This window comes from Pongo abelii, chromosome 15 (assembly GCF_028885655.2).
Source record: "Pongo abelii isolate AG06213 chromosome 15, NHGRI_mPonAbe1-v2.0_pri, whole genome shotgun sequence".
Taxonomy (NCBI): domain Eukaryota; kingdom Metazoa; phylum Chordata; class Mammalia; order Primates; family Hominidae; genus Pongo; species Pongo abelii.
In genome coordinates, this window is record NC_072000.2 from 98328290 (window position 1) to 98345990 (window position 17701).

General features: G+C 51.2%; 1 protein-coding gene across 2 annotated transcripts in view; it reads right to left on the minus strand.

Moving 5' to 3' along the window:
• ASB2 (ankyrin repeat and SOCS box containing 2) overlaps positions 1-17701 on the minus strand; it is a 44195-nt gene that overhangs the window by 25736 nt on the left and 758 nt on the right. The window contains exon 2 of one of the 2 annotated variants that reach the window (XM_024232039.3): positions 5934-6212. In XM_024232039.3, the coding sequence (XP_024087807.2) occupies positions 5934-6139 (206 nt within the window). In that variant the 5' untranslated portion in view covers positions 6140-6212. Of the gene's footprint in view, positions 1-1824; positions 1928-5933; positions 6213-17701 lie in introns of those variants that run through there. The other variant, XM_054530449.2, reaches the window with a different exon arrangement.

Genomic DNA, 17701 nt, shown 5'->3' on the forward strand with positions numbered 1-17701 from the left:
AACGAGGACCTGTCTCTGCATAGTAATAGCAGCAGCAATGGTGGCCGGGATGTTGAGGTTGATGGAGGTGGAGGGAGATGGTGATGATGACAGTTTCTAACAACTGTGCAGGGCAAATGTTCACAAAGGCATGCCGAGCCTCTCCTCGTTTCTATTCTCCTGCCACCATTGATGGAAGCAGCGGGTGTGCTGTTCCCATTTTGCAGATGAGGAAACAGTCAGACTGAGTTCCATTCAACAGAGATTTCCCAGCTCTGGCTCGGTCCCAGAGCCACTCTGGGTGGTGATGCAGCTCATTAAGATTTATCTTTTTGTGGATCCTGAGGATATTTGGAAGTCAGCAGGGAGGGAGACAAGGCCACACACAGCCACAGAGTCACAGAGGACGGGCTGAGATCGGGGCAGAAGGGCTCATTCTGGGAGCACTGAGATCCGGGTGCATCCACTGGCTTTGGGGCTGGCAACAGGGCAAGGCGACTGCTCAGAGTTACTGAGTCGTAAGTCTCAGGGCTGGCTGGGGAGCCAGGGACCCCGACTGGGTTTCGTGCTCTTGCCAATCAAGGCTGGAGGCCCCATTTCCCCTCAGGCCCCAAGCAGGGGAATTCCCAACAGAGCAAACCTCCTGGGCTGAGTCATCAGAGGCGAGAGGAGCCTGGCCTCGGCAGGATGTGGGTGTAGGTCATGCCCTGGAAGAGCCCCAGGTAGGGCCTCTGTCCTTTGTGTGCCACTGGGCAGGTTCTGGGGTGGAGAGTGTGTCACCATCACCTGACCCTGGAGTCCAGCTTGTCATGAATTCAGGCACGGTCAGGCTCAGTGAGAGCAGAGAATGGGCTGGGAGGACAGTGCTCCTAGTCGCTCGGTGAGTCAATGGATGGCTGCTCTGTCTGAGTTAGTAAGAAGCCCGGGTCAGCCCCAGGGAGGCAGTGATTGGGCTGGGCCTGGCTGAATGCAGGGGGCAGGTAGGCACCTTAATAGAGGAGGGAGCTAACAAAATCGAGATTCCACCCCACGCCCACCAACATGTCACCAGTCCACCCCACACCCGCCACTGTGCCATGAGTCTACCCCACGCCCACCCCATGCCACGAGTCCACCCCACGCCTGCCACTGTGCCATGAGTCTACCCCACGCCCACCCCATGCCACGAGTCCACCCCACACCCGCCACTGTGCCATGAGTCTACCCCACGCCCACCCCATGCCACGAGTCCACCCCACACCCGCCACTGTGCCATGAGTCTACCCCACGCCCACCCCATGCCACGAGTCCACCCCACACCCGCCACTGTGCCATGAGTCTACCCCACGCCCACCCCATGCCACGAGTCCACCCCACACCCGCCACTGTGCCATGAGTCTACCCCACGCCCACCCCATGCCACGAGTCCACCCCACGCCTGCCACTGTGCCATGAGTCTACCCCACGCCCACCCCATGCCACGAGTCCACCCCACGCCTGCCACTGTGCCATGAGTCTACCCTATGCCTGCCACTGTGCCAGGCCCTCTGTTCTCTCACCAGAGCCTCACGGCAACGTACATCAGCCCAGATATCAAGAATATGATGCCTAGCACACAGTAGGTGCTTGATAAATTTAAGTAAATAAAACAAAACAAACAAAAGTCTTTGAAGGATTAAAACCCCATATGGCAATCTTGGTATTGTGTGTTTGTGGACCAAGATCTCATACTCCTGGAGAGCCTGTCCGCTGCCCTCTCAGGTAGAGAGAAGAGCTCATAGCATGGAACTAACCCCCACCCTGGTTCCTGCGCAGTCTCTGGAATCGGCCTCCCACCCAGGAGGTTTCTGTTTTTCCCTTACCCACCAGCCAGTCCATCCTTTCTGGGCTGATCAGAGAAGAATCACATGTGGAGGAGAACGTGAATTCCAAGCTGCTGTGACTCTGCCTTCCTATCCATAGCTGTGACTCATTGAGTACTTGTTATAACAGGCACATTACACCAAGCATCTCATTTAATTCCCCAGTCCACTTGGTGAAGGAGAAGTAATTGGCTTCCTTTGCAAATGAGAGAACTGAGGCTCAAAGAGGCTTGCTTCCTCTAGTCTGCTTGATGAACTCCTATTCATCCTGCAAAGCCTACTTCCTTGACTAAGTTAATTGACCTTTTCTAGTGTCCCTCTGTAACTGAGCAAGCTGTGCTCTCCCTGCTGTGTCATCAGGTAGTTCTGGGCCTTCACCCTCCTTAGACTGTGGTCTTAGGGAGAGCAGGGCCCAGCCCTGATTCACAACCTGGCATGTCATAAGTGCACAGTGAGTGTGGGTGGCTTGATTTGAGTTGTTTGAAGCTGTGCACACAACAGCCTCAGCCAGTTCCTGCTTCATGTTTTCCTCCTTTGTCTTCTCAGAAATGTATCTTAAATAAAATGCAGAAGTTTAAATATTATGAAGACCCAGCTTCCTGGACTCACTCTGGCTGGTCCATTCATGGGAACCTTGGGCTCTGCACTTCATGGGTTCATGGACCCCACTTCTCCATGGAACAGGAAGCTAGGTCTGTCTCTTTGGGGTCCCTTAGGGGACCAAAGCTTGGCAAATGATCCTCATTTGATCCTCATCAAATTCTGTCCCTTACATTGAGGTGGGACAGAAGCAAATTGGGAAAAGGTTTTCTACAGGATTCTGTGTTCTTTGGGATACTGATCTTTCATTTCCAAGATCCCGAAGACTCAGTGGACTCCATTTAGTCACAATATAATAATGATCAGTTACATTGCTAGAGCTTTTTACTGGTTTCAAAGGTGTTTATTTGTTTAAAAACACTTATTAGGTAGCTACAATGATCCAGGCTCTAAGCTGGGCACTGGAGATACAAAAATAAATAAATAAATAAACAGTATCAGCTCAGCTTTCTGTCCCCAAGGAGGCCACAGTCTAGCTGGGAACACTCTCAGGAGGGTGTCCCAGGAAGACCCAAGAAGCTTGTCTGTGAAGCAGAGGCCGTCATGAGGTTGGTGCTGGAGCACTCGGACAGGGCCTGGGAGGTCAATACGAGCTGCAAGATGTGGGAAGGCTCCAATGCCCACCTCATCTTATTTGCTTTTCACAGGAATACTGCAAGGGGAGCACAGCACGTTTTTGTTGTTGCTGTTATAAAGATGAGGCCATTGGGGCCCAGATAGGGTTAGCAACCCACCTAAGGTTGCACAGCCAGTAAGTGTAGAGGAAGAATTCGAATCTCTAGACCTACTTCTCTTTCCACTCTGCTGCCTTTTCATCTATTCCTTTATTCACCCATTCACTTATTCACAGATAGCCATGTGGTGCCTGCCACAGGTCAGACACAGCGCTTCACTGGAGGCATAGGGTAATGGCAGAAGCAGACAAATAAATAAGAATTGTAAGTCAAAGGTCAAGGCCACAAAGGAAACAGCCATGAGAACAAGGAAGAGGTGAAAAACCAGTTGGCCCGGGAGAGTGGTCAGGGCAGGACTGGCTGAGGAGGTGACGCTTAATCTCAGATCTGAAGATGAGAAGGAGCTGCCATGTGGATTGCCTGGGGACAAGGGTGACATCCTATTGCTAAACTTGCTGTGGATTTATTTGGACAGACAAAAGTGAACAAGGACTGTCTCGGGTCCTGCACCCACTGTAATGCATGACTGGGTGTGAGGGCACAAGTGCGTGTGTGCCGTGTGAATTTGGGGACCCTGGGCCTCTGTGAGTGGGAGACGGACGTAATGAGGTGAAAACCTCACCTCAAGGTAGGGTAGGGGAAGGAAACAGAGGCCTTCACAGCATCAGCAGAGCCTGGTGAAGTGTCTGAACTTCAGAGCGGGACAGACTTTGGTTCCATGCCTGGCCCTACTGTGGGCATGTTTTGTCGTCTGTAAAATGGGCACAGAAGCAATCCACTTTGGGTGGCTTTTGTAAACATTAAGTGAATTAATGTGTGGCAGGCACATGGGAGGTGCTCAATGTGCATTTGAGGGGAGGAGAATTGCATCAAACATTCTATCTAAGGGCTTTTTCTTCCCAGCAGGGCCCAAGCCCAGCCCTCTTCCAGAGGCGCAGAACCGAACCTAGGAGGTTTCAGGTCACTCCTAGAGTAAGAAGATGCAGGTTGACCCTCCTCTGCTATATTGCTTGTGGGGCTGGACCTCAGATGAGGGCTGCTTGACCTGGGAGAAATGGTCTTAGTTCTCCAGGAGAGCTTTTTCCGCAGGAAGCTGAATAAATGTTCATGGCCCACTGTGGGCCTCCATTTCCTTACCCACCAGATGAAGGCAGAGTCAGGGTCTGGACGCCGAGGGCCCACTTCGTTCCAATGTTTCCAAGCACCCCTGGGACTCCTGAGGGGGCTCCTAGGCTGGGGAGAAGGCTGCAGACACCTGGGGGGACGTGCTGGCTTCATGCAGCAGGCCCTGTCTTCAGAGGAAGGATGACCTATCTCTATCTGACCCCCTCTTGAGAAAGAGGAACTTGTGGCCTGTCTTCTGCTGAACCAGCCAGAACAGGAACCAGGGCCACCTTGAGCACAAGCCAAGATGAACCCAGTCCTTCGCTTCAGGTTTCTGTTTTTCAGATTGGGTTTCGGAATGGAACGTCCTCGGGGGCAGCTTAGTAACCTGGGGTCTTCATACTCTTTCCAGCTGCCCAAAGTAGCTGCCTGCCTTCCCCTTTAAAAGGGGCTCCTCAGCTCTGGGCCTCTGCCCAGCCAGCCTGAAGGAAATGGTCCAGCCTCGGCAAGGGCAAAGTCACTTAGGGGACAGGGCTGAGATGCACCATCACCCACCTTCACCCCCTGTCAACTGTGACTGCACATCGGAAAAAGTCTGTTTATTGTTGTTGTTATTTGAGAAGGAAGCTGAGGTTTTGAGAGGTTAAGTGACTTGCCTGAGGTCACGCAGGGAGCCAGCTGGCTGCTGTACACAATGAGATTTGTGGCCCATGCCTCAAAGTAACCCCAACACAATTGTCACAGCAATTTCCATGCCCTGCCATTCATGCCCAAACACAGTTGACCTTGGCTGGGGGCGGGAGTGGGGAGCAAAAGCAATTTTATGGCTTATATAGGTCTTTTCCAAATGCATTTTAAGATCAATCACCACTCTGCTTAATCACCTCTCTAGCTCCCGCCTCCTACAAAGAAGGTGTCTTCTAGATCTGCACCGTCTGATAAGGCAGTCACTGGCCACATGTAGCTAGGGAGCACTTGAAACGTGGCCGGTCTGAATCAAGATGCGCTGTGAGTGTAAAATACACACTGGATTTCAAAGACTTGATGGGCAAAAAGAAACAGTAACAATCTCATTCATAATTTTATATTGATGGAAATATAAATCTATTGGTGGAAATGGTGATACTTCAGATGTGAACTATCAATGAAAATTAATTTCACCTGTTTCTCTTTACTTTTTTGGCTATTGGAATCTTTAAAACTGCATCCGTGCATTGCAGTTGTGGCTGGTGTCATATTTGGATGGCACTGCTTTAGAAAGTCCTGTGACTGAGAGGATGAGGTGGGGCTGAGAGTGGGGAGCCAGAAGAAGGAGACAGGATGGCTCTGCTGGGCAGACATCCCTTGCTCACCAGACATGTTTTTCAAGGGAGGCTGTATTGTAAGATAGGGAGCCAGGCAGCTCCGATATCTGCAGCATTATCTACTGGCTATGTGACCTCGGGCCTCTTTTTCAGCCCTGAGCTTCAGTTTCCTCTTTTAAATGGGTCTATAACCCAGAGCCCGCTGAGAGGGTCCTTAAGCAGATGAAAGGAGGCAGAGTGTGTATAGCGCCCACTTCAGTACCTGGCACAGCCAGAGCTCAGTAAGTTCAGATAACAAATGTAAACGGGAAAGGTGTGAAAGGCAACCTAGAAACCAGGATACCTTGGTTTTGGATTAACAGCATTAGGGATCTACAGTCTGTGGATGTCCTGGATGGCCCCACTTCCCTCATCAGCCTCGGCTTGCTCACCTGGTCCATGGGTAGAAATGGGCAGGTTGGCGGTTGGTACATGCAGATGCGGTGGCCTCAGCAGTGGTTGGGCCCCTTGTCTTGTCCGCTAGGCTCTGCTCGATGGCCATCTGCACCAGCTCATCCTCGCTCAGGCTGCTGTACAGGCTGTACTCCTCCTGCCCAATGGTACACTGGCTGCCCCGAGTGCTGATCTGCGTGGCCATCCTTCTCCACCTCTTACCCTGGCCTCCAGAACAGACACCCAGTGGGGAGGAGGGAACAGCAAATCAGAAAACCCTGTGAGGAAACCAAAACCATCCTGGTCATGAACAGTTTTGCAGGATAGCTATGTTTACCCTCAGGGAAGGGTGAGCATTTCACTGACAATAACACATTCATTTCTAAATTCATTCATTGGTCACATGACCCACCTAACCACCTATCCATCTATATATCCATCCATCTATCCACTCATCTATTCATTTACCCACCAGCCCATCTCACCATCCATCCATTTACTCATCCTCCCATACATCCATCTACCCACCGATCTATATATTATCTACCTTCCCATCCATCCACCCCTCTATACATATATTCAACTATCCAACCACCCACTCAGCCGCCCTCCATCTATACTCCTATCCATCCATCTGTCTACTCATCTGACCATTTATCTGTCTATTCTCTCAGCACTACTCATCATTCATCCATCCATTCATCTTTCTATCCATCCAACCATCCATCCAACTGTCCTCCCATCCCTCCATTGTCCTATCTGTCCACCCAGCCATCCATTTATTCATGCATCATCACATCCACCCACCATACATCCATCTATCCAATCATCCACTCATCCATTGTTTATTTTTCCATTCCAGGTAACCTATCTATCCGTGTATTTATGCATACATTAACTACAAGGTCACTTGTTGAGCGCCCACTCTGTGTCCGGCACTCTTCTAAGCACTGAGGATACAACGATGATTCCAACAGACAAAAATCCTTGCCCTCATGGAGCTTACACAGGATTGCATACCAGTTACCAAGAGCATAGATCCTGGCATTTCTCCATTTCTTTGCACTGTGACAGGCCTGAGAATACCAGAGATGAATCAGACACAGACCCATTACTTGAAATCACATGATCTAGTTAAAATCAGTCATTAAAATAACATCCCGTGTTAATTCCAGTGACTCTTTTCTTAAAAATGCCTCAAAGAGTAATAGACTCCAGTTGGGTGCCAATGCTTTAAGAATATGAAGGGGAATCAACTAAGCTTGATTTTCATTCTGGCTGGCTGACTCACAGTGTGTGGGTCAATGGTTCTTGGTCCTGGCTGAACATTGAATCACATGGCCCTCTAAAAAAATACCCCAAATACCAGTGCATTACTTTGATTTGTTCAGCAAATGTTCACTCCCTTTCCGTAAAGGCAGATCTTTCCCCACCCTTCCCTGTTGATATGGGTCTCAATGTGCATGACTTGCCCTGGCCTGTGAGTGCTGATGGACATGCGTCAAGGAGATGCATGACAAGTATGTACACTGGGGTTTGCTCTTGCTCCTCTGCCATCACCAAGAGAAGAGCTTCCCACTGGAGCTTGCTGCCCCTCAGCCTAGGCCCCAGAGAGAACCCACCCGGGCACCTGAGCCCAACTTCCTCAGAGGAGCCTTCTCCTTCTTCAAGGCCCAGGGCAAGTGCCCTTCTTCTGGGAAGCCTACCCAGATCCTTCTGGGAAGAGGAACTTCGCCTGAGCTGTGGTCAGTAGTTCATGGGTGGACTTGACTCTGGATCCTCTTTCCAAGGCCAGCACCTTATGTGGGGAGGTCAAAGTTCACTGCATGGCTGGCCAAACAGCTCCATTTTCATAGGGTGTGGCAGATCCTGCGGATGGTCCCCTCAACGGCCATTTCCCCCATCTTCCCTGAGAGCAGAACCTGGCTTTGTCTAGGCAACAGGGTGCCTTGTCCCATGGATGAGTCATGACTGCTTCAAGCCAGGTGGGACAATCTCACCGCCTCAGCCGGTGACAAGTCCAGGGGTGGGACTGTAGCCTAGTTTTATCCAAAGAGTTACAACAGAAAATCTTCTGGCGTGCTCCTATGGAAGCCTTTCCTTTCTAATAAAAGAGACAGTAGTGAACAAAATGACTCCTTTCCCCAACCTCTGCTTAGTGCTTGGAGGACTTGATGCTTGGAGTGGCAGCAGCCATCTTGTGACCACGAGGAGGACAGTGAATGACAGGTTGATACAATGAGTTTGGCATAATGAATAATAGTTTTTCTGGGTCCTTCATTATGTTGCAGAACTGCTGAACAAATGCTGGGTCCGCCCACCCTAGCCTACTTGTTAGGTACTGAAGATCCTTGTGGTTTAGCCAATGTTAGTTGGGTTTTCTCTTATAGGCAGTCAAATCATCTTAACAGATGGCTCTCAGGCCTGGCTGAGAGTCTTGAAAACATATCAAGGACCTGGTTCGGCCCCGGATCAATGAACTCAAAGCCTCAGGGCTGGGACCCAGGGAATGCAATGCTAGAGGCTTCTCTGGTGATGTTAGTGTGTGGCCAGAGTTGAGAACCACTGCTCAATGAGATTAATATGTCAGGTGGCCACTCTGTGGTCCACACTAGAGGAGGGGAAGGGTCATGAACTCAATCATTTTATGCCCGATGCTTGGAGTGCTGTTATTTACAGCAGTAGCAGCAGTTTTACTTATTGTGAAAGGAGCCCAGGACAGGGAACTGAGGGACTTGGGTTTCTGTCCCAAGTCAGCCATGAGCACCTCTCTTCCTCTCTTGTGTCCTCAGTTTTTCCATCTGTTAAATGGCAGGGTAGACTAGAGCCTGTCCTCTGGCCCTCTGGTACTGGCAGGAGGTACCTGTGCAGCTGGGTGGAGCCCCCATCTCCAGCTGGCCCAGGCCTGGCTTCCCACCCCTTCGCTGCTTCTCTGTGGCTGGGGTCCCTGCCAGGTCTGAGTTGGCCCAGGTCTGCCCTCAGTGCGGGGGAAGGGGCCCTGCCCAGTGAGGTATGTCACCCTCCTCTTCTCTAAAGCTGGTTTGGCTTTACATACCCCACCACCTGGTGCATGGTAGGGGCTCAGTGCACATGGTGCTAAACTAGCAGGAAGTGCTGGTGCCCAGGACCTGGCCTGGCATCCTGGTGCCACCATCTAAAGGTGTCTGCTCAAAGCCAGGGCACAAGGGGGAAGAGCACTGCACTAAGAGTCATAGGCTGAGCTATAATTGCCATGTTAATGCCAAAGTGCTTTGTGACCTCAGCTAAGTCCCTGTCCCACTCTGGGCCTCAGTTTTCTCATTGCAAAAGGCGGATTTGGGGCTGGAAGGTTTCCGCAGATTTTTCAGTTCTAAAGAGTCTGCAACTCAGCGAGACGTTTGGTTTGGCTCTGTGCTATTAAACCTCAAACTGTCTGTCCCTGGGGATCCCCCATGGCCATGTCGACAAAAAGAGCTTAGTATTGGCCGTGGGGGAACAGAAAACCCGGGGGGGAGTGGAGGGATCTTGAGTCTGGAGGTCAGGACCCCTAAGTCTACTTTCAATTCCACAACTTACTAGCTATATGACCTGGGGCAAGTCACTTCCCCTTTTCTGGGCCTCAGTTTGTTTATCAATAAAAACGGGAAGGAGACAAGCTACTTCGCTATGCTGTAGAAGCATATGTGAGCTAAGATGTGTAGGCAGCTTGTAAGGGGTAACATGATTATTTAATGGGGACCCCTCATCATCTCCAGGCAGCTGCTGGCCCTGCAGCCTGGTATGGGCCAGAGACTCATAGCACGTGGCTGCAGTGGCCCTTGCCTGACTATGTGCCTTCCTGGAGGCGAAGGCAGCCAGGTAATAGTCACCCAGAATCACCAATCCTGCTGCTAATTCCAGACTCACCAGGCCCTTCCCAAGCCTCTCTCATGGGTTGACACCACTCAGAGACTTTACATTGGCCAATTATCCATGTCATTACCCTCACACAGCCCTGGAAGGTAGGAAGATTTTCACTGAATTAACCTAATTCCTCTACAGCCCCTCTCCTTCCAAAAGGACCCTGATACTCCTACATTATTGGTTCCATTTTACAGATGAGGCAGGTAAGGTTTAGAGCGGGAGGGGAAGGGTTTATAGGAGGACAGACAGCTAGAAAGCTGGGATTCAAAGCCTGATCTTCCAACCTCAAATCCAATGCTCCTTCTGGCAATTCCAGGAGCACTGACCCAAGCAACTGACACACACATGGGTTTGGAGCAGACCCGTCCTCATCCAGCTGCAGCCAGCTATCCTCCCAGCTGCCCAGCACCCCTGGCCTATATCTGTGCCCTGGGCACCATACCAGCCTCTTTGCCTGCTGCATGGAGGGTACATGCAGAGGGAGGAGAAGGGCTTAACCTTGACAGGACCTTGAGAAGGTCTACACCTTGGACTACCTGCTATAGGCCTGTCTCCCTAGAAAGTCCGGAAACTTCTGAGGAGCAGGACTATGTCATACTCGTAACCCCAGGACCTAACCCAAGGCTGGGTACACAAAAGGTATTTAATAAATGCTAGATGGACAGGTGAATGAATGATAGGACCACAACAGTGCTCAAACCCTTGGAAGCACAGCTGTTATGGAGTTTACTTGAGAGAGAGGGACTCTGCCTTTGAGGAGGCAAATTTCCTACCCCACTGTGGACCCACATATCTCTTGCTTTTCCCACTGAGGTCCCCAGCCTTCAAGGGTTCTTGGGTAAGTTACCCACCTTTATGGGTAAAGTGGATAAAATGCATAAAATGGAGATATTAGCAAGTGTTATTATGGGGTTGGTGGTAGAGTCAAAAGGGCTCAGCTGTGGGTCTGGCTGTTAGTAAGTGTGCAATGGGTCTGGCTATGGGTCTGGCTGTTAGTAAGTGTGCAACATACGGGCCGCTTCAGGACAGGAAACTCCCCGTCCCTGAACTGATGCAATCGTAGGCTGGTGACAACTGTCAGGGATGCTATGGCGGCGTCCCCTGGGGGACAGGTGGTGCTGCTCAGCCCTAGCACGAGGGGGAAGTTATGAAGCAGCGTGTGGAGCCAGCCTGACTGAGTTCACATCCCAGCTTTGCTGGTTGTTAGCCGGGAGAGCCTCTGGAATAGTAGTTTCTCCATCTGTAAAACGGACATGGTCAGAGCACCTATTTCTTGGGACAGGGCATTGATTTGGGTGATGCCTTGCTCCTCTTTGGACCTCAGTTTCCCCTTGTCATGAAGTTGCTGCCCAGCTTGATTTCTGAGACCTCTGCCTGGGGGTTGGGCGGCCTTCTGGGCCTAAGTCTTGGAGGGAGGCCAGCAGCCTCAAGGGACACTCTGGGAGGCTGATTGGAATAAAAAATAGCCCTTTCCCAAGGAAAGTAGGAGTCTAATAGGCCTTGCCCAGCCATCAGGGAGGCTTCCTGGTAGAGGGAGGGGCCAGTCCAAGGCCAGTGTGGAGCAGGGGAGGCCTGGCCCCCCAGGGCCTTCAGGAGTGCCTTTCCTGCCCTCTTTGCAGAACCCCAAACATTGGTTCTTGAGGAGCCCCACCTTTCCCCAGGTGACATCTGTAAAGTGGCTGTGACAGGGTTACTTAGGTTAATCCACGTAAATTACTCAGGAAAATCCACTCAGAGCAGTACCTGGTTCGTTCAGAGCCGGCGCTCTTCTAAGTTGGGACTTAGTCTCCAATCTGTGAAATGGGAAAAGAGACATGGACCCTGGCAGGGCTATAGTGATGACCAAAATCGCATTTAAAAAGTGGTCCTTTTCCTCCTAGTACCTTCCCCTCTCTACCAACCCAGGTTTGCGGACAGCCAGGGTCTGCCCGGGAACTGGCGGTGGATGGGGTGGGTCTATGTGGTTGTTTGAGGGGCTGGGGTGGGAGCTGGTCACTCTCCAGATGTCTTAGCAGAAAACTGGGGGCTAGAGGAGACACAGCTGGGAAAGCGGGGCCAAGAAGGAGGCTGGCAGCCATCCTCCACCACACCAAGCTCCACCAGAGGCTTGGGTCATGCCAGGGACTTGGGTCAGGCATATGAGGCTGCACAAGCCACTTGGCATCCTTGGCTGTGTTTGTGGATGGAGCTGCTCGTCAGCCTACCCTGCCCTGAAGGGGTCCTTCCAGAAACAGCTCCAGCATCTCCTCTACCAGGAAGCCTCCCTGATGGCTGAGAGTCCTCTGCTGCCTCCAAGTGCCCCCTTCACATTCTACTGCTTGGACTGCCTGCTATGGGCCTCTCTCTCTAGAAAGTCTAGAAACTTCTGAGGAGCAGGACTATGTCGCACTCATGTTGTAACCCCAGGAACTAACCCAAAGCCAGGTACACAATAGGTATCAAATAAATGCTGGACAGACGGGTGAATGAACGATAGGATCAAGACAGTGCTTCAAACCCCTGGAAGCACAGCTGTTATGGAGAAGTTTACTGCACAGTGGTAGATGGTGGCACGGCCCCAGTACCCCACTGCCTATACTCAACCCTAGCTCTGCCACCTCCTGGCCGTGTGATGCGGAGCAGGTTACTCTGTGCCTCACTTTACTCATCTATAAAATGAAGATATTAATGGCATCCTGCCTATGGAGGTGTTGTCAGGTGAAATGAGGTAACAGGTATAAATGTGGAGCACCTGGCACACAGCCAGTGGCCCCTAAAAATCTGCTCGTGTTATTCCACAGGTCCCAAGATGCTGCGATTCTCTGCCATGACCCCAGAAAGTGGGTGAAACAGCCTAAACCTGTTCCTGCTGGGAGGATGCTACCTGAAACTCGTGCCCAGCTGGCGGTTCTCTAGGAGGCTCCATCCAGGGGATTTGAATTCCCACAAGCTCTCCTCCATTTAACAAGATTGAGAGTGAAAGTGAAAATGAGCCCCAAGGCCAGCCTTCGCGTGACAGCTGTGATCAAAAGCTGCCGCTGTGACTGTCAGCTCCCCGGGCTGTGCGCAGAGCCTGCCGGGTGGTCCCAGGGGTCAATCATGGGGCTGGAGCTTGGGGAGGAAGGGGATCTCCACGCCCTCCCCTGAAGCCAGCCTGGGTGCAGGATGGATTCTGCCCACTCCTTTCAAATTCCCCACTCTCCAGGAACCCTCCTGTCCCCCTGCACTCTCTGCTCACATCATCTGCTGCCCTAGACTTTGGAAGCTTGAATTTCTGCACGAGGTGACTGCCAACAAATGACAAGAGTGGCCATTTAGTGATCATGTAATTCATTTAACGGTGCTGGACACGGAGCAAGTGCTGCATGAGTATTTTGGTTAGGGTTCACTTGTACCTTTTAGGTTTAGCTCTTATGCAAAGCCTGCGGTTCAGATCTACATGTCACCCTCAGGTCACTACGTCCTACTACAGCAGGTATGGGGAGAATCATAACCGTAACACCTTCCCTTGCAGTGAATTTCTCTCTCATATTTGTCTTTAGTTTGAACCACATAATAAATCTATAAGGGTATTATAGTTCCTATTCTATAGATGAGGAAACTGAGGCACACTGAGGGAGAAAGTGACAAGGAAGAGACTAGAGGCTACATCTGATTTTACACCAAGTTTTCATCCCACACAATGAATAGCAACCACCGGATGTTTTTCAAGATTTGAGTGAAGGCCAGAATCAAACTGAAGACTATGTGTGAGACTATGTGTGTGTGTGTGTGTGTGTGTGTGTGTGTGTGTTCATATTCAAAAACACTACATACATGCTATATGTATTATATATATTATATAATATACACACATAATAAATATATAAGTATATATAATTATATATTTTTATATTAATATAATATATATTATATATATTATACATATATTATATATATAATATACACACATATACAAACTCTCTATAAATCTGCTCCAAAAGCTTCAAGGTCTCCCAAATATCACATGACCCTTAGCTGAGGCAATCCTAAAACCTGGCTGCTTGGGCTAGCCTGGCGACACACGAGGACTCGGGAATTAACCGGGCTGTTCCTTGGCACCCAGGGCACTCGACCTCCTTCCTTGCAATGCTCTCTCCTTCTGCCAAAACTTATCTTTCTGATCTGCCTTTCCCCCCAGGATCCAGGGTGGTCCTAGGAAACCCAAGGAAACGCTTCCAGCTGGGGCGCTCGGGGGTGTAGGACGTTGTTCTCTTCCCTTTCCAGGGCCTATTGTTTTAAAACCTAATCAATAAAAATTAAGCTGGTGCCTGTGGGTCCTTGTCCTGTCTCCATCCAAGCCACTTTCATAGGTTGCCTCATTTTACTTTTTCAGCACCAGGGAGAAGAGTGGTCTTCCTACGGCACGGATGAGGAGACTAAGGCCTGGAATGTATGTGGTACAGAGGTTGAGACCACGTCAGCCTGCGCCGTCTTCATCAGACCCTCTGACACAACATTAAGGGCATGGCAAGGAGTCAGTTGCTCTGTGACCCTAAACCTCATCCCTCTGGAGGTTTCATCTCTGCTCTGGCTAAGAAATGATCTGACCTTGGTAAGGAAGGGGGAATGGAATCCCAGCCACCTTGCCCTTGACCCCTATGAGTGGCCAAGTCATAGCCAGGGTGGGCCTTTGGCCATGGGGGCAGTGCTCTCAAGCCTCTGGCTGCCCCGGGGCCTGGTGTCTAGGGCCTCACAGCTGCTAGGAGTTTGAACCTTTGCTCAGACCCACACCATCAGCTAAGAAAAACACCCACAAAGGCCAAGCTTCCAGTTTACCCCCAGCCACCACCACCACTGGCTGCGTCATCTCAGACCTTTTGATGCTGATTTCAAGCTCCCGGCTTTTGGGTGGCAGGGCCTTGGGGCTTCCAAGGCTGGGCTGGGGCTGCTAGAGGTGACTCAAGAGGTGTGCTCAGGGCTGCAGGCCCCAGCTGACTCCACAAGACAGGGCTCTTCTCTTTGTATGGAGTGGGGGTGTGACTGCCCCTACATAACCCTGTAGGAGGTGACAACCAGGGATCTGAACCTGTCCAAAGCTGGCTCTGCTCCCACGCCAGCAGACAGTCTGTGCCCATTGTATAGAGGAGGAGACTGAGGCTGCATCTGAAATGGAGCGCTTCTTGCTGACCCAAATCTTGGTGAATCTCTCCCGAAGAGTCTAAGACCCTAACGAAAAGTCTTGGTAATTTATTTACTTATTGATGTACATTGAGGATGCCACTCCAAAAAGAGAGCAAGAATGATGGTGAGAGGAAGAGAGGGAAGAAGGAAAAACACAGGAGAAACCTCCCTGTACAAGGTTTTTTTAATGTGGAAAGTGCCCTGTTGCAATGATGAGCATCCATTCTGCACAGGACATGCCCACTACCTGCGGCAGTGCCCACACCACCAGCTAAGAAAAGCACCCACAAAGGCCAAGCTTCCAGTTTACTTCTTTGGGTCCCTGAGCTATTGAGTCTCCAGGCCCATGGGCGACCTTCTTCTCCACCTCCTGAGTGAAAGGCCCTTCTGCTGCCTCCTGGCCCTGCCAGAGGCTGGCCCCTCCCCGCATCTGTGTGGCTCAGACACTCACAGCTCAGGACACAGGATTCCAGGCCCCTGACCCATATTCTGCCCAGGCTCTACCAATGCCAGGCTCTGCCATCTGTGCCAGTGACCGGAGGTGGGGGTGACGGGGTGGACGGGGCTCGTCAGTCCACCTCTGAGCCTCCCCAGCACCCCTGTCCTAGTGCAGCCCGCCTAGCCCTGTTCTGTCCTTTGGGCACCCAAAGACTGCAGACCCTCACCTTGGTTCCTTAGTGGCAGAACACATAGGGGATTCTGGAGGCTCTAACCCCAGGCAGCAGAGTGGGAAGGCTCGGGCAGGGCAGGGGGAATCCTCCATAGCCCCCTCCTCACCTGCAGGGCTGGCTGGAAATCTTTTAAGCTAGATCTCACCCAAATCAGTGAGGTTCTTTTTCCTTTTTTTATCCTCTCTCCTCTGAGTTCCCCTGACCCCGCCTTTATTTAAATCTTTCTCTTCTCTTTTCTCTGCTTTCCTCTCTCCTTTTTTACTCCTCTATGTCCCATTCTTTTAAAAAACAGGTAGTTTAGGAATTTCAATTTACTTTTATTTCAGCACCACCTCTCCAAAAACATTCCTCTCAACCACAAAGCTCTTAATTACTTCATTTGTATTCCTGGGCATTAATTATTCCGAACAATGGTGCTAAGGAAAGAGAACCACAGACACAAGCCACTCCTGTGACAGCCACCTCCTGTGGGCAGCCTGACCCTCTGCAGCTCAGAAATGGAAGAAGGACACTGGGCGGGCCCAGAGATATTTTTGTGCCTCCTTCGGGAAGACTCTTTGGATCTAGCCTGTCCACAATATACGGGCACCTTATGATGCCTTGACTGTGCCAGAGACATTTCCCCTGGGTGCATGATGGTCCTGTTTACCACTGCCACAGCACCTCGAGAGGCCACAGGATGCTGTGGCTTTGAACGTGGACCTTGCAGACCAAGAGGTCAGATTCCTGACTCCAACACTTGCAGCCATCCGGCCTTAAGCAAGACCTTTAAGCTCTCATAACCTGTTTCCAGACCTGAAAATGGGAATAACGATCACCTATAACTCATGGTGGCCTTGACCGAAGTCAATGAGAGAAATCTGCACACAAGCTTGGGCCAGTGCTCAACGAAGGCTTGCTGGTATGGCCTGTGTTGTTGTTCACTGTGAGGTCACCGTGGGTGGATTATACAGCGTCCCCCACCCCCACCACCACAAGGCACTCATGACCCGGCCTGTTTGTACAAGAACAGATGATGCAAACCAGCATGGCGCCCAGTGGAGCCGCTGCCAGCTTCTTGGGGACGCTGTGCAGCACATGGGCCTACCACCAGCTGTCGGAAGCCGTCCAACTGTTTTGGAAGTGCCTCGAACATCTGCCACTGGCTGCCTCATGGTGCTTCTGCCCAGGCAGAGGTCAGGGCTGTGGCGGGGGTGCTGGCCCCAGCTGGCTCTGCCTGCGTCCCTCTGAACCCCCTCAAGCCCTCGCCTCACGAAACAAGCTTATCTTCAGAAAAGCATTCGTGTCCTGTGCAGGGGCTCAGCTTCTGCCATACTTCAGGCCTTCCTCATTTACCTGCTGCCCTTAGGAGTCACCAGCCTTCTTGCCTCCTCATTCCAGTCCATACCCCTGGCTTCCTGAAGAGCCGCCGAAGCCAAATCTCACATCCTCCAAGGGGAATGGGCCACTGAAATGAAAATGATTCTCCACCTAGAGGCACCAGAAACCAGGTCATGTTTCTGGTCCTCCAACTCTGGGGCCTGAGATGTGAACACATGGGTGGGAGTGTAGGTGCCTGGCCGTGTCCCGTCATATCCCGGATGCTCAATGTGTGTGGCTATGTGTGTGCTGTCCTCTGCTCAAAAACTCTCAGAAAGTGTTCCAACTTCTTGCTTGGCCTGGAAGGATCTGCCTCTCCCTCTGGGCTCCCCTTCCAGCCTCACCCCCATTTTTCATGTGCAAGACCCTTTGCCAGAGCCACATTTCACTTTCCACCATCACCCCAGGTCTCTTGACTTCCCTGCCTTTGCCCAAGCTGCTCCTCCACCTGGAGGTCTCTGGTTCCACCCTGAGGCATCCCACCTATCCTTTCAAAGGCCCTGGCCTCCTTAAACGTGTCATGCATACGCGCGTGCACACACACGCATGGTATTCTTGCGTCCCTGCATTCCACAGCTTTGTTGGATCTCACATAAATAACATTCCTCCATTTCCTCTCCTAATCCCCAAACAGTTGAAAGCAGAGCCCATGGCACCTTGGTTGCTATGGTCTCCCACAATACCGTGCATGGCTAGGCACTCTGCAACAGTTA